General features: G+C 35.7%; 1 protein-coding gene across 1 annotated transcript in view; it reads right to left on the reverse strand.

Annotated features, from left to right (window-relative positions):
* The window catches only part of ABCA13 (ATP binding cassette subfamily A member 13), a 161,774-nt gene that overhangs the window by 23,529 nt on the left and 120,136 nt on the right, over positions 1-18,109 (reverse strand). The window contains exons 45-49 of the mRNA XM_071553007.1: positions 14,586-14,742; positions 13,412-13,665; positions 12,946-13,138; positions 11,622-11,731; positions 2,381-2,531 (exon numbers count right to left, since the gene is read on the reverse strand). Of these exons, the coding sequence (XP_071409108.1) occupies positions 2,381-2,531; positions 11,622-11,731; positions 12,946-13,138; positions 13,412-13,665; positions 14,586-14,742 (865 nt within the window). The remainder of the gene's footprint in view (positions 1-2,380; positions 2,532-11,621; positions 11,732-12,945; positions 13,139-13,411; positions 13,666-14,585; positions 14,743-18,109) is intronic.

Below are 18,109 nucleotides of genomic sequence, written 5' to 3' on the forward strand. Positions count from 1 at the left end.
GAAGTGGAATTTGTGAACGCCAGATATTTCGGAGAGAGCGCTGTTCTCACACTGTCTAGAGAAAAAGGATACAAAACTAGGTTATCCTTCTGGCCTCTCACAAAATAAAGACAGGAGAGAGCATTTGCAGCAGCATTCATTTACACACACACAAGCAGTGGGACACCCTTCAGGGACAGCACGGAAATCTCTTGGTACTGTCCCTCATATCACAACCTGGAAACCTTCCCAAGCACCTGAGAAAAGCTCAGTGCCACATGGGACCATTTGCTATGAAATCCAGGCCCATAAGCACACCAGATGAGGTATTACCAACAAGAAGGTGTCTGTCAGTGGCCCCTGAACAGCTTTTTCCTTACACTGCGAGTACTAAAATAAAACAATAGCCAAGAGTCTGCAACTCCAGGAGCCAGGAAAGCAGCACAGCACTAAAAGTCCTACTCAGCCTCCACTCAGAGACACCTCTCCTGGCAAATTATGAACATGTTAAGACAGAAAAGCTTAAAAGTCATGTTTAGAGCATTTTAATAGCACTGGTGCATGATTGAACAGGACAACTTTGATTACTGCTTTAAATTACACCTAGAACCAAAAGAATTCAACAACATACATCAATAAGATGTATGGATATTTGCAGCATCCTTTTAAATTAACACAAAACTCTAGAGGAGGTTTTGCCAATTTTGTGCCTATTAAAGTGTCATGACAATAGATGCTAGTGATGATAGGGGTTTAGCCCAACTGTTAGAGATGAGCTGTCAGTTCATGGAGAAAACAGGAAAGTACAGTTGGTTGAGGGATTTAGTGCAATAACAATTATCACAATATATTTCTTTTAGAATAAGGAAAATATATTCAAGTTTTTAGTATTCTGCTAGTAATGGGAAGAAAAAACTACCACCAAGTAATTATGAAAAACGAACAACTAACCAAAAGACTATATCATGATTTCCAAGCAGCCTGCAAGAAATGTATTGTTAAAACAATTAAAAGTCCTGTCCAAGATAGAAGTCGAAGACTTGTGAGAATCCTTTATTTTCTCCACACTCTCATCCAGAAACACCCCAATAATCACCGTAAGAACTTTTTAAGTAAAAGTTCAAAATATTGCCTGTCCTAATGCTTTCATCAGGATACAATGGCAGCTATTTCTGAATACTTAATGTCTCATGCAGGAATCATACCTTTTTCTGGAATGATATCTGTCTGCTGAGAAAAAAAAAAGTCGCAGAGAACCACATACAATCACATACAAACAAGGAATGGATTGTAAACCACTTGTCAAACCCTAAGGCAACAGCCAGAAAATTGCTGGGTGGGTGGGAAAGAAGAAAGGGTATTTCAATTCATGCAGTTTTTCTTCTGGAAAAATGAAAGGAGGACAACAGGCAACATTCAGGAGGTTATGAGTACAGTGCTAGAGCCATAACTACTACTTGGGACCAATCTATATAGCAGGAATTGAGAGATACCAATTTCATATCATATTCCAGTTTTATCACGCTAATAGAGGTGCAATTAAGCAGACAAGACTAAACTGCTCAAGTCAGGTCAGATTGTAAACTTCCATCTGATGAGCCAGAAACACTCTCCCTTTCCCCCCCACCCCCCACCCCACTCCATTTTACACTATATCCATAGTTAATTTCTGTTATTTGCTGACTGGTTGTCTCATTGCAGAAAAAGAGCATAGTTTGCTGGTCAGGACAGATAGACCTGTATCTGTAAACTCAAAACCTGTCAGTGATATTCCCAGACATTGTCAACATCTATGCTAGTAAGTTCTTAAAGCATTTTCTGGCGTGACTTTGGCCTCTTGTCCTCAACAGCTCCAAGTCTGGTATGGCAGCTGGAGCATTTAAGGGACTGCTCTCAGCACACAGCTTGAATGTAGCTACCTTTTTGTGAAGTTTAAAACAGCAGAGTGCTGACAGCTCCCATCTCAGCACCCAGATGTTTCATTTATTTATACAGAATCATTCAACAATTTTTAATTCTTTCAAAGTTTATCTCATCCCTGAAGAGTTTTGCAGATTGCATGACTCAAAATATGTAGTGTTCTATCTCAGTCTTTAAGTGTGATAGTGAAGGTGTTGAACCATTTATAAATTTAATTTTTTTAGTCTTTTGTGCCTGAGATTTTATTTGCACTAATGTTATTTACTATGCACAGTGATATTATTGTTTTTTGAACTGGCATAACAGACAGAAAAAAATCTGCATTATTTAAATAAAATAGTGGTAATGAAAAACCTTAATAATAAACCTGTTAAAATGAAATATTAGATAGTCGCTCATGTTAAAAAAATACAATTGTTTTGCAAACCCCACAGCCAAACCTGGCTTCAGCTCCATCGGCAGATCTGTTGTGAATAGTTACCTTGTGGATATCCTGCTTTGGAATTCCACGCAGTGTACAGTAATAATAAAGATGTTCCCAACCCGTTAAAAGTTCATCCAGGGCATCTTGCTGTGGACAATAGCCAATGAGAATGCCTTCAGAGCTAGCAGACAGTATATCCATTTCAGACCTGTTTAAAGAAAAATACTTGAATGTTGCTTAAAAAACCTATGGTGCTGCGTTTCACCCTTGCGATATAGGACAACCACACATAGCCTCAAGTCTGTAGGTAAAGGAGTTTGCCTCTTTGCCATGACTGCTTCCAGCAGTACCACCCACACAGAAGGGATGCTTTTTGTCCCCTATGGGGTAGCACAGCCACTTCTGCATCACTGCTGCAACAGTGTGTGTGTGTCAAGGGCAACAGATCAACACAGGAGGAAGAAAGACCCATGAAAATTAATCCTCACCAGGTTTACTTCCAATATCTCTTTGCTAGAACCTGCTCCAAGGAGGCACATTTCAAACCATACTGTGTTCATGTTTCATATTATACCATATCCAATATTGTATTCATATTGATCACATATTGAAAGAGTAGGACTTGAGAGAGGGAGAAGTTGCTGTGTATTCTTTGTGTGTCTGTGCCCACACGCACACATGTAAGCAATCTCGAAACAACAAGAGTATAACAAAACACAGGATATTAAAGCCTAGTAGCTTAAAAGACAATACAGGAAAAAATATAAAATCATCCTTATTTAAGAGACTTTGGACTTCACTTTGTAGCTGTACAGCATTACTTGAAATTACATTCATTGCTAAGAAGCAAGCTTGATTGCAAGCGTGTCTCATTACTCATAATGACACTAAATCTACCCTATTTATTCCAACATCTAATTTAACACTCGATGTTGATTTACGTGTACAGAAAGACCTGTCAAAATGAAGATACTTAACAATAAAAAAAAATCTGAGCTCTGAAAGAAAAAAGTTTTCAAAAGGTTCTGAGTAGCAGAAGGGTTTTCCTCTGAGTGGTTTTCTACATTTCTGATTAAGAGAACTAAATATATGATTAACCATTTAGTCACAAAGTAAATGTATTAACTGCAGGATCTACAAATAACAGCAGTAGTGAAAATATAAATATGTATCTACTGTTAACAAGATTCAGAAGTCTGGGGAGAGAAAGAAAACAGAAATTCTGTATTTTACATAATGAACCACAGCATCAAGCTATATTTTAAAGCTATCAAAAAATAAATTAACATGATTAGGACAAAACCTGATGTGGACTAATTGGAATGGTCCTTTTAATGTCAAAGGTATAAAATCTTAGTATCTTTGCTGGTATGGATGGTCCAAGTGAGGTAAGTCCTTGTAGAGACCTCTCTAAACAAAGAGTTAGAAAATAGTAGAAGGATGACAGGGGAAAGAGGATATAAGAAATGTAATTCCTTATTAATTTCTATCCACTTATAGGTTAAATGAATTATTATATGGAATATTTACTACCTCAGTTTTCAGCCGTACCTAAATCAAATTAAATAATTTTCCTAAGGTAATCTTACCATAAGATATGCATCGATTAATGTTGACCTTTTTGTATAACCAGAAGCACTGGATTCATTATTTAATGAACAGTGAAACACAGTGAAACACTATCCACAGTGAAATATTATCTACATGCTGTTGAACACAGAGAGGTGTGTCTGAGGTTTTACTAGGAAGATTCATGCACACTCACAGAGTTTTCTTTTGCTACAGCTGCTGTCTTCTGAGAAACAAGAGACTGGGATTTTGATAATACACCAATTCCAGTCACTAGGGAACAAATCACACTCAAGGGTAGTTTCAGAGACATTTATTTAGCATGAATTGTATAGCTGGTTAGACACAGGCAGTCTGGAATGGGTCCCTACCACCAAGAACAAAATTTATGTATTGACAGCTCTAAAAAAAAAAAAAGCCTGGCTTCTAATGTTCTTTAGCTAGAACTATATTAGACCATAGTTAGTCAGTTTGCATCAGAAAATAGAAACTGTCCCCAGTGGTAAATGTATACACATGATTTTAGTGTTGTGCCTCCATAAAGCACCCAGTCTTAGGTGAACAATATCCCATCTGCTAACCTTAAGCTTCCATAGAGGAAGGGCACAGTGAGAATACATAATGTAATATTTTTACTCAGTTTGGTCCTTATCTTACAACTTTATCCATTAGTGCTGACCTTGAACACTTAAAGAGTTCCCATTAACACCGATATTCTAGTATATTCACTAAAGCAGTCATAGACCTTTCCACCCCCCTCTTCCCCTTCATCTCTGTGTGTGTTAAATCACAAAACAATCCAATCAGAAGGAAAAGAACATAAACAAGGCCATATCAGGCTTCTGATCTTTTATTCAGAAATTTTTTTTAAATTACAATGTAATGCCTATTCTTCCCTGAACAATATCTCTGCGTAGATTTCCAAATCAAAATACTGGACACCATCCTTCAGGTTTTTTAAGGCAGGTCTGAATATATATATGTATAAAGTATATATAAGTTTATATGTAAGCAATGGATGAAAGAAAAACACATGAGAATTTTAATTTAATTAGTCATGGCGTGATAACAGAAAACCTTTTCAGTAAATGACATACTGTAAATGCTTTTTCCTTTTCTTTTCTCATTTCTGATTTCATTCATTAAACTAATTATAATCCCTTTCTTTCTTAACAAACATTTTCATATATGCTGTTAGAAGAATCAAATTAGAAATTTAAAAAAATATTTTCTCAAATATAGATTAGCATGAAGCAAAATGCCGATTTTTTTCTCAAGGTAGAGAAAAACACCCATTTGTTTTCTGCCCTTTTATTATGAGCATGCCAGCATTTCTCATTAGGCTATTCACATTGAAAACAAAACATGCAGAAAGAAAAGATGAACCCATTTTATAAATAGAGAGAAAGAACATGTAAGTACAGATTCCAACCCCTCTCAGGCTTTTTATCCATAGCACTGTAGAAACAATGAATTCAACTGTAATATCTAAAAACTACCAGCAGGAAATCAGGCTTTTACACTAATACAGAAATTGCTGTATCATTATAAAAACACTGCTTAATTGTTATCTTTAAATTCTGTTAGTTACTTTGGTTCCATCTCCTTATCAAGTTAAGACATAGAACTAACACGGAACACAAGTTTCTCGCTCATTTTTCTCCTTCATTTTCAGACTACATAATTATGCTCAGTCCATCATACTTCCACCTGATAGTTAATTTGTTCTTTAAAGTGGAACAACTGCAACAGACACCAACAAAACACGTCCAGAAAACTTTGTATTTTAAATAAAATTTTAAAGTTGCATTTCTAGAACTCCTCTGGAAAAAGGAAACAAAACATCTGGCATCCTCAAGAAAAATAGCAGAGTCTAGCACTTGAAGCATGGAAAATTTTGTATTCCATCCCTTTCTAAGTACTTTGGTGAGAATTACGATATTTTGGTCCAAAACATCCTGAAAAAAGTCCAGGGTTCAGTAAGACTTCTCTCAGTTTGAAGTGCTCATCTTACAGTTTTGCACTATCAAGGAAAGAAATTTTTAAGATACTGGGTATAATACACTAAAATCTGAATGAATAAAATTTTTTGATTCAGACTTTTTCCTCCACTGATCATTTCAAGGCTTTTTACATTAATCCATTTCTTCTATGCACTTAAAGAAATCTCTGCAACCTGATTACAGCCCTGAAGGCTATATGGGAGTGGTATGGGGCGCTCAAATCAGAAAGCTTTTGCTGGCGTTGAAAAGAAACCAAAACACTGGAATGAGTAAGAATGATCTTGGACAAAATCTGTTGTCTTCTCCTGCATAAACTGGCCCTGTAGTTTCCAGAAGGCTAGGCTAGTTATTGCAGAGACTAGATTTTGTTCTCATTTGTTATAGGGGTTACTGGCAATATCACTTATAGGTGGTTGTGGGCTGGCACCCAAAGGAAAAATGCAGATTCCAGGGACAACTTAGTACCCTTGCAATCAGCCTTATGGCTGGTTTTGGAAAGCATTGTTTAACTATTGCCTCTTTACTTCACTTTTTTATGCTTTTTAGGCAGTTTTTAAATGCAGTTAAAGGCAGTGATATATATGGTACTTACAATGGCTTCTGTAGAGAGATAAATTCCATTAGTCAACATTAAATATAAATTTACAAATTGCAAAAGTACTTAGACATTACATTGTACTCTTAACTACACATTCAATTCAGTGCATACTAATGCTCAATTAACATTATAAAACATCAAGGTTAAAATATAATTAATGTAACTATAGCTTCATTATAATTAATTATACTGATATACAGTATAAAAGCAGCCATCTCAGCCTTTATATTAATGTAAATTTACTCTGCCTTTGAAGTTAAGCTATTTGAATTACATTTTTAATTATTTATCAAGCTGAATATCATACCTATCAAAAGAGTCTAAGTTCTAGCTATAAAGAAATATTTTACTTTTTCCTCTTTGGAGTGCAGTTCTTTGGTCCTATGACTTTGTAATCCAGCAGCTGAGATGACTGACATTTAATTCAAATAGGATGGGGAGTTGCTGTCATGGAGGCTCTCTGTGTGGTAGGAAGATGGAAATTCATGGGAGATAAATTAATAACATGAGGAAGACTGCCAAATGCATCTGTCCTCAGTGGGGCAACTTATGAACAAGATGACATCTGGTTTATATATTTTTCCACAAATGCACCCCACCATAAGTATGAACTTAAAGTCAACCCTATTCAGCGAAGTACAACAGCAAAAATTGTAAAATAGCACCAAAAGCGCAGACAAACCACTAGTCACATTATTCGTTATTTCGCATTGACCTTGATATGACACTTAAAAGGATTTTGACACTTTTTCTTCAAAGCTGTGTTCAGCTCTCCTCACTTGATGGAGGTTTTATGGCAGGCAGAAGTCACTGATGTTTTAAACACAAGTATAGAAAGGGGAAGAAAACAAAGAATGGCCAAAATACACACAAAAAGTGGAACAGATGTACAGTAGTTTCTGATACATCAACCCAGCAGACATTCAAAGACTATGAAGACTCACTTTATTCTCCTTTGTCTTACTACTATGTTAAGTGTCCGCTTTTCTTTGTGCATATTTAATGCAGACCTTACTTCTTCAAGCTATTTAACAGGAAAAGTAACTACAAACATGTTTACAGTTTCGTGCTCTACCTTTTATTTAGCCAGCTCCCACACTGGTGGCAATATAGTTATGACAGTAGAGCTAAGCATGAGCTAGTTTGAATCCATTTGTACTCTTAAAGAGGAATAGCTGTGCTACAGAGAACACAAAAAACCCTCCCTTCTAAATATCAAGCAGACCATGCAGTTAACTATTACACATATTAAGCTTCACAGCTCCTTTGTATGATGTTCAAAAGCCAGGCAACCTCCTAATGTCTTAGAACACCATACGTTATGAATACAAGAAAACTAATTTTATTAAGATACTCTCCTTTCTTGTAATTTTCACTTTCACTTTTAATATTTTTGCCCTTTGTGAAAGATGCTGCTGCTACTTTGGCATCAGTATGTTATTTCCACATTTTACAAAGTAACAGTCTTGATGTTGCTTGTTCCTTAGGCACTCTTTAATATTGGGGTTGCAAATATCCCTAATATGGAGACCGGCAAGATGCTAATTGTTTTTATGTTTCATTTGCACAGACATGTCACTAATAATGGCAACATTAATGAGGTACACAAAATACTAAAAAAGGCAGAATCCCCTGTGAATGGCATTATCTCCAAAAGATTGGCTGTGGTTGCTGATAAATTCCTATTATTTCTCTTATTGGTCTATCTTTATCACATATCAGTTACAGCCAGAATGGATTTACAAACATTATAAGTTGCCTAAAAACATCTGCTGCACAGGGATTGAAAATTATAAAAAACCATTTTGTTACAGACTGCTAAACTTGTGTGCTATAAATGTGCATTTGCCACGTAAGTCATCAAATACGAAGTTTAGACACATAATGCATTCAAAATGTCTGTTTAATTTGTAGTGGACCTGCCTCAAAAAGACACTTCTGACTTAATTTTAAATTCAGTGAAATTATTACAATAGTAATCATGAAAATGTACATACGGATTTTTTTGAGTTTCTGTTTGGTTTATTTGTTTCTTTTTAAACCAGGAACTTTCAAGCATAGTTATTCAAGGAAATGGGAACTATTATGAATTAAGGATTTTCTGCATAGAGTTAAACAAGTCAAGTTCTCCAACTGTTGTAATAATAATTTAATACTCAATTATCTTATCATGAAGAATGCATCATGAATGTAGGTTTAGAATAGATATTAGGAAGAAATTCTTTACTGTGAGGGTGGTGAGGCACTGCAACAGATTGCCCAGAGAACTTGTGGATGCCCCATCCCTGGAAGTATTCAAGGCCATGTTGGATGGGCCTCTGTTCTAGTGGAAGGTGTCCCTGTCAATGGGAGAGGAGTTTGGAACCAGATGATCTTTAAGGTCCCTTCCAAGCCAAACCATTCTATGACTATATGAAAGATCCACTAGATTATAGTATCTGGCCCAAAGGTGTGTTCTTTCCATTGAAACCCCAAAGAGTTAGGGTCTACATCTAAGCTGTTGCCCAGTTATTCATCAGGAATATCTATCAGAAGTCAAGTTTTCACAGAAATTCCTTCATGACAAATTTCAAACCAAGAAGTCTAGATCTGCTGACAGCAAATGTTCTAAAGCTGTGACAACTGCTTTCTTCAGCTCACTGTCCACTCTTCTGTGTGGCAGGAACACCAGGATTTTGAGTACACTACCAGAGTAAGAAAAGGAGAAGACTTCTTACCATAGTATCCCCCTTTCTTTATTTATCTGAGGCCCAAATGCCAATCAGTCCACCTAAAAGTCCCTGGAATGAGCAACCTCAGTCATTCTTCAACTGCTGAGGAAGGGTTCTCCAGACCTTGGGGTTACCATCTCAGCTATGGAAGAGCCAACAAACCTGTGATTTTCAGTCGTTCAACGACATAGTGCACTGTGTTCTGTTCAATAGCACTTGCCAAAATATGCAGCAAGAAAGTCAGGAGTGATAAAAATTTCTTCTCACAGCTTCTAAGTGGTTTGTTTCCCCAAGTTTACTTGCTGTGTAACAACAGCTCTTGCTGTTGCCTTCTCAGGTTAGTGCTAAGTCTTGAAAACCTGGGAATATGGGTTTTACCCTCACTTCAGACACTTCTAACAAAAACATTCATAAACTTCATGGATACCACCATAATACAGAGTCATAATTAACGTTGTCAAGGATATTTTGTACACTGAAATGCAACTGTCTAAGGCTTTCTCTCAAGCCACCTAAATGTGTCAAATTCCATTACCCATATTTTAGTATATGGTAAAATAACATTTGCATCTTAATATATGCTTTCACATTGGATTTATAAAACACAGTATGGAAAATGAAAGTGGCACACATAATGTCCAGGGAGACTATTTAACCTGTTGTCAAGTGACAGTAGCACATTAAAGTTGACCTCAGAAGAACTTTTACCTGTTTAGCCACAGGTACATAACAACATGACTAATAAAGGCAATACAACCATTGTCAAATTGTTTTATAAGGTTTTAAAATTTTTTTCTTAGGGGTTCTGAAAAAATAAATCATGCAGTCAACAAACTGTGTGTCAATATACATGATGACGAATTAACATCAAGTGGATGTTAAAATTTTGGAATTGTCACACCGGATCAAATCATTTGCCCAAACACAGACTTGGTACCATATTGTACTAGGAAAGCCATATGGAATTCAGGAACACACAGGTGGAACCAAAGGCAAGCCCATTAAAAACTACAATAAAATACCCCTCAAAACCTAAACAAAACCTGAGTGCTTAAATACTGCCCTGATGGCAACACTTTACAAAAAGAAATTATTACAGATTATTTTATTTCTCTAAATCTCAAATCCTCTTCAGACTCATGCTATAAACGTCTGACCTCCATCATATCCCAGTACAAAGCCTTCCACCGGTTCCAAAGAATACCAAATGTTAATTTTTACCTAATTTTAAATCACTTTTGTTATTTTGCTATTGTTTAATGTCTGAAAACTTTTGTTTTCTTTTCTGGGAAACTGTGAATGAAATCAACCATCAAAATGTCTCTCTAATAATTTTAAAGGCTCATTCATTCAATTTGTTATTCTCTTTAAGAATAATTTCTTTTTTACAAAAATCATTCCTGCTTTACAATTAACAATTTTTTGATGATTTGCTATAGAAGAGCATGAAAAAACACAGTGAAGTAAAATTATGTTTAGTAGTGGTGATGCTATCCATTTCCAAAGAAGTGTAAACTTTCCAGAAAACTGAATTTTGTAATGACTGAAATTACTTACTCTTTGAAGTTAAATTTCCTGATCATTGTCTTTGTGAAGAAGTGAGACAATACTGACCTATCAAAGCATTGTATTTCTAAACCAAAGCAAAGTAACTCGCCATTTTGGAAATTGAAAAATGCTTCCTTTAAAAATTTCTTAATTAAACCCTTGGCCTCCCCTTGTCCAAAACACATATTTTGAAATGTTCACCATCTAGGAAAAGAGAAGTTGTAAAATTGTTAACTAGCCCAGAATGCATTTATATATATATACACATTTTAGAACTGACTAAAAAAAAACCCACTGTATTTCCCCTTCAATTTTGCTGGGGAAAATGATAAATATTGGTTACATCAAACACAAAGTCCATTATTCATTTATCACTCCTTCAAAGTCAGCCTCAATCTCACCCACATTGCCTCTTATCCTAATTACACAGCATATTGATCAAGTAATTAATTAACGTCTCTGAAGTATGTAAGTGTAAGGAAACTTTTTAAAATTACCAACTTGAAGCACTGCTCATTGCCTAAGACTGGTAACCTTTCAGTGCAGAACTGGTATGGGGGATACATGTCCATGCATCTGAACATACTGTATGTTAAGATTGTTATTTTAAAAGGAGGTATGTCAAGGCTTCTTAGAGTCTAGTCTTTTGCTACCATACAAGGTTTTTCTCAACTAACAGAGCTTTCAAACAGAATTAAATAATGCTAAAAAGTTTTTCTTCAGAGACTTAACAGCAGTAAAGCAGTACTCATCTGAAAGGGAACAGTACAGGTCCTCAGAGTACAGTATAAAAGACTGAAGACATGCTGAGTCTTTAATCATTAGCATTATCAATTAGCACTATTCTGATCAAAATCTATGCTATTTACCCAGTAGGAGTCCTGATAACAGCACGTCCTGCAGATGGGATGATATCTCCAGTCAGCATCTTAAATGTTGTGCTTTTTCCAGCTCCATTTGTTCCCAGGAGTCCAAAACACTATCAGAGAGAGAAAAAATAGGAAACAAACAAAACCCAACCAATCAAACAAAATCCCCAACCAAAACCAAAACAACAAAAACCAGGAGCAAAACCAGTTAATCTATTATGCTGAAAAAGAAAAATAATATTAATTCTTCAATATTCTTCCCTTTTCTTGGTTCCTATCATATGTCTGTAAGATACTGTATATGGATGTAGTGTATGTATAAATTCTGAGAGAAAACCATGGGGTTTTTAAAAAAGACATATGGAATATTTTGATCATTCCCTAATATATAAAAGTGACTTAATGAGGATTCTAGCCCTCAACCTAAAAACCTGCCCAATAACTAAATGCATTACCTATGCATCTTATTTGTAAATACTATGTTTGAACTTGAGGATCTTGGGTTCTGTTTGAGATCCCTGACTAGGAGTCCATAAAGTTAATTCTCAGCTTCTCATGAACTGCTTAACTCAGTACAAGTAAATAAATACAAAACAGCCAAGAGACACACCTCCTCTGAACTCTTATTTCAGATCCCTAAATGCAATGAATTCATGCTTAAACTATGATAGGATTCATATTAAGTCTACACATAGCCCTTCATAACTTTGGAAATACTTGTTTCATGGACTTTCTTATTGATAGATAGGCTTTAAGCAGCAATAACATCCTCCTGGTTACCTCAGTTACCCAACAGCTGATCAATAACTAGTAGGATGTAAATATCCCAAAACACAAACTCCAGTATTGTTCAGTGCTAAATTTCAGGGGTTTTAAAATAGTATATTACCATGTTGTATGCTATATTAAAATATACTGTAATGATTTCAGCATGGAAACTAAAAGTGTGCCTTGGTGACAAATTCAGGCTTCAGTGCACAGCTAACAACTGAGTCAGGTATTTTTTGCTTTCTCCTTGAACACTGGTGTGCTGTGCTACCTACTTCTGTTTTATGTTGGCGTATAATATAGTAACTTGGTAAAGAAAAGCAAGAAGAAAAAATTAAGACTCTGATGAATTTGTAACCTAAAAAAATAATTGAACAGTACTTTTTAAGCACCACCAGAGTTTGTGCTTTTATCCAGCTATTAATTTTCAGAAATTACTTCAATTGAAATTGTTCTTCTATCTACAGATCTTTCATAGTAGACACACTGAGGATGTCTGAACAATTGCTCAGAATGAGGTGTTGCTTATAAAAGGGGGAAAAAAAGACCTCTTTACCTCTCCCCTTGGTATTCCCAAGCTTATGTTTTCCACAGCTGTGTTCTTTTTACTGAAACCTCCATAACACTTCCTGAGGTTGTACAGAAGTAAGATATCATTACCAGTTCTTCCACCAAAGAGTCGCTGTCGCTCCATTTCTACATCAACATCTTCTGATGGGCTGTCCATGCTGCTAATTGAATAAGGACCCCTGAAACCAAAGGTGAAAATAAATAACACAGCAAATTGGTCACTGCTGCACTTTAGATACTTATTTCCATGGTTACAATCCCTTACAGCTTGGTAATTAATTCTCATCAGAATTCAAGGGAAACAAAAATACTTTTTTTTTCTTCAGTTCCCATTACTGAATATACACCATGTTATCAGAATTATTTCTTCAGATGTTCAAAGGAACCCACCATTTTCTTTCTTTAAAAATTAGTTCCATGTTCCCTATGGCATAATACAAATGGTAACATACCTTGACTTCTGAAGGAGATCCCAATGAAGGAAAAGACGTAAAAGAAGTAGTAGTGTTCCCTGAAGGGCCATTTCCACAAAAATCCAGCCTAGGAAGTCCATCTCAAAGGGGCTCACATATGAATCTATTCCAAAGTTACTGGTCAGGTCAAACTTGATCTGATTGTACGAAAGCTCTATTAAACCCTGGCCTAAGCAGAATTGTGGGAATATGATAAATGCCCATTTCAGGATATTGTAGATGTCCTGAAAACTCTGTATGAAGATGCAGCAAGGGTGGGGGGAAAGAGAATTTAAAAAAAAAAACATTAGTTTTTACAATCAGCATAATAAGCACACTTGTGAAGCTGGATATAGCATCCAAATCTCACTCAAGGAGTACTGATTTCTAAAGCACATGTTGTGTGCTATTTTCTGGGCAGGATTCATATTTTATAGTATGTTAGACTGTCTATGGCCACGGGATTCTCATATTAGTTGAAATTCACAGGCAGTATCAAAACATGTGGCAATGATCCTTATTTTCTTTTAAAATACTTAAAATATTTAATTACGTTCAAATCTAAATCATCAACTTAAACCCAAATGAACACAAAATCTGCTTACATACTTAAGAGCCACGTAATACAGATTTTACTTCAAACATCAAGTTTTGTCCTGTACATAAATGGAGATTCATACAAATGCTGGATCTTCTCTCCATCAATTTGTTTAAATACCAATATAACTAACAAAAATTACATACATGGAGAATGCATATTACTATTCATACAGTGCACTACTGATCTGAGGAATATGGAGCTTATCTCTTATGTCAATATTATTCAAGCACATTTTATAATGCATATAATCTATTTAATGGACCAGAACAGCTCCCATTATGTGCCAATTACAACTTAATGGTCTAGAAAATGTCAACGTTTCAATTAACAATGTTTTTCCATTATTACAGCATGCTTTTTTGGGTTATAGACAAGTTAAAATTCAAGATGGTAACAAGCAATGCAGTGTACACTAGGACAGAAAAATCATGAATGTTTAAACCCCATGTTTTTCTAGTGGAAAGATCTTATCTGTGCATCCATATAAACACATATATCCATACTCAAAAATATACATGCTTGTATGTGTGTGCATACATCTCAGTTATTAAAAATTAAAGCTTTTATACTGACCTGCACTTTGGAAATTACAGCTAACAAACGAGGTAAGAGAGTCACCAGCATGGTACACAGGCCAAACACAAAATTTAAGGAGATGTAAGAAATAAAAGCTACATCTGAACTTGAGAAGAATCTGGATACAAGATACATCCATGGTAAAGTTGCGTATCTGAAAGTTTAAAGAAACAAAACTGGCAAATAATTTCTATTTTTGCCTCACCTCCGAAAAAAAGAAGTCAGTTATCACACTAGAAAAAACCCCCCACAATTGTTACTCCTTTTTTTTAAGATACGTAAACAAGTCTTCTGAATAATTGATTAAAAAAGGACAAATTTGGGGTATGTATACCTTATCAAATTACCTTATGGTTCTGTAGATGTACATGTAACTACTGCCATGTGATGGGCATATATGATCCATTTTTGCACATATCAAGTGTAGATATTTACTTTCACTGTTTCAGACAGTTCACAATCCTGATTTCTGAATAACTGCAAACCGTTGCACCTTAACAATCTTTTTACACAGAGATGGAATTAAAACCAAATACTTAAATCATGGATGTTGAGCAGTCAGGTTTTCTTAGAGGCTTTTTGAGAAAGAAAAATAAAAAGAACAAAAGGGAAGGAGGGAATGAGCAAAGAAAGACAGGAAAGGAAAGAAATTTTAAAAAAAGTCCTTACACTGGAACAATGCCAGTGGTATCTGAGAACTAAAATATCCTACAGCTCATGCTATTACCTAACCCAGGTTATCAGTAGAGTAGCAACCATCAAAATACATGCATAGTTACTTGATAGCACAATGAGGATAAGACAGCATGTCCCTGGCTACATTACCTTCCATGCAAATCTTTAAAGGAGGAGGGAAGGCACCCTTGCTCCATTCTGACAAATCAAATAATGCCTATCCAAAATGGAGCAGTCATTTTTCACAAAGTGTCTTTTATAAAGACTAAAACAGTGCCCAGGCAATCTGATAAGCATGCATGTCATTTAAAGAAAATTTATTTTCCATTCAACATAGTGATGCAGGAAGGTTTTTCATTTTTCGATTTTTTTCATTTTATAGATTTTAGGAACACAGTAACTGTAGCAAATGCAGATTTAATGTGCTAGTATTCTGGCAGCCTAACTTCATTGTTTATACATCCTAACCCCTACCACATATCAGTAGCTCAAATTCTCTTAGTTGTTTAGACTCTCTTCAAGGTAAGAGCTACATGCTATCAGAAGGCCTACAGAACGAAACATAAACACAGGTCAGAGTGTTCCAGAAGTCAGAACATTGGAAGAACTCCAGGAGCCTGAGGAAGAGGAGCTGATGAAGATGGAGGGTCTCAACGACCCCAGCCCCAAATCCTGAGGGGTGGAACAAGGGTGGAACCAGGGCTGGACTGAGAAATGTGTAAAGTAATGATTGTAGGGATCATATTATAAAACCCATAGAATCCAGCGTTCGGGGAGCACATGTATGTCATCATGTATTCCTGTGGGCCTTTGGCCTGATATTAAAGGACTTTTTATCTTATCCTACACTAAAGTGGCTCAGAGTCCTGCTTTGTTGAGGGTCTCTCACAGCATCAACAGCCCAAGACATATCTAGCATACCACCAGTATACAGACTGCAGGTACCAGCATACACCATTGTATGATGATAAGTATATGTTGTGCACATGCAAATACTTCTTATATAATATTAATATACATAATTGTTTAAATAGTGAGCTCAATGCAAGAGCAACTGTGAATTCATTTCTTCATTGCATTAAACAGTAATTTAGATTACAAGCCATGAAAAATCCTTTTGAATTCAGTGTTCTGTACTTTATAGATGAACCTTTTGCATTGGAGAATGTCAAAATTCTTTCCCTTAAGAAATAAACTAGTAAGTAATGATGTTATTCTCAATTTACAGAAGATAAAGGTTAAATGATTCCATGTTTGGACCTCAAATGAAGATTGCAAATATTCAAGATCAGACTATATTTTTCAGCATCCTGTTGCCAGTCTTAATCACACAATCTTTTCTTCCCTTCATGCACATACCAAAATCCCTGTTCTCAGTATTCCAATGAATTACAATATCGTAAATAGAAGACAAGTCCATCCTTGGAAACAGATCAGGAAAGAGACATGATTTAGAGTTCTGTTACTCTTTTGTAAATTGAAGCAAAATTTGATTTGTTTGCTTATAGGTCCTAGGGTATGAGTAAGACTTTCAGGATACTAAAGTTACATATTGTTCAAACGCAGCTTTTAAAGTACCTGCCAGTCACACCTACATCTCTATCCTCTTTTCCTTCAGCTTTAGTTGCAATTTATTATTTTGTAATATCAAAGAGAGAACATTTTGGACACAAGTGCTTAAGCATTTGGACTATCAAACATGTCTGCTATCATCTAAAGGGGGGGGTGGGGGGGGGGGGAATGCAGTTTAATTAAGAGACCACTATATTTTTAAAGGAAATCACTTTTAAAGTAGCACACCAGCAAACTGCTGATTATTCTTTCGAGCACACCCCCTTCCAGCACACAGCTTAACTCTTTTTTTATATAACAGAGATATTTTAATCTTTATTCTAGATCAGAAATTCTGCACAAGTTTACCTTGAAGAGACAGAATCATTTTAGAATGGAATAAAAATGCATGATGGCATGCAGATGAATGATTGCATGCATAGTACTGGGGAAGGATAAAATGACCACAGTAGGCTTCATCACATTTACTGTGTCTTTAGGCTGGGTAGAGGGTAGAAGACTGGAAACTCTGAAATTTATCAGTGTCCTTGAGATGTGTTAAACTTACAACTGACAGCTATTGTATCTTTAATACATGTTAATACACACTGAATTGCGTATTTCTTGTTAAAAATCACTGCAGTATCTGTTATGTCAGCCAAAGCTGATCAGTACAGGAGGGATTATACTGAGGTGATTAAGCTGCATCTGCAGCCAACAAAAAAAATCCATCTTTTCAGCCAATGCTTATTTCTCCTGAAATACCCAAACTTTAACTCAACATTTTGGTTAAAACAATGCCAGCATAACTGGCATTTTGGTAGTACACTGTGGGCAGGACCAGAGCCTATAGAACAGCACAGAAAACATGTCTGTACTGTATGTTTCATTTGCTGCTTGACTAAGTTTTCTACAGATGCCAATTCTTCACTAGGGTGACAACTGGATCTCAAGTAAGGATTCAAGAGTTGTAATGGTAATTAAAAAAATACAAGATTTAGTAGTGTAAAATATTAGCAACTAAGGCTGATTAGAATTTCTGCCTTTAACTTGAAGAAATCACTTGAACAAAGTGCAGAACAAAGGAAGGGAGAGTGGTACATGACAGTGATACAGAGAGGAGCAAAGTATTTACAAGGTATTTACAAGATCATGACCTAGAATATTTCACACTAGTCTGACCATTCATGCCCAGCAAACATAAGCTCAAACTAGAGCAAATCTCTCACCACTTTTTGTGCTTAACTTTCAGACTCACATTTCAGCCTATTTTCTCTCTATGTTTGGCTGAATTG

Source organism: Pithys albifrons, chromosome 4 (genome assembly GCF_047495875.1).
Source record: "Pithys albifrons albifrons isolate INPA30051 chromosome 4, PitAlb_v1, whole genome shotgun sequence".
Lineage (NCBI taxonomy): Eukaryota > Metazoa > Chordata > Aves > Passeriformes > Thamnophilidae > Pithys > Pithys albifrons.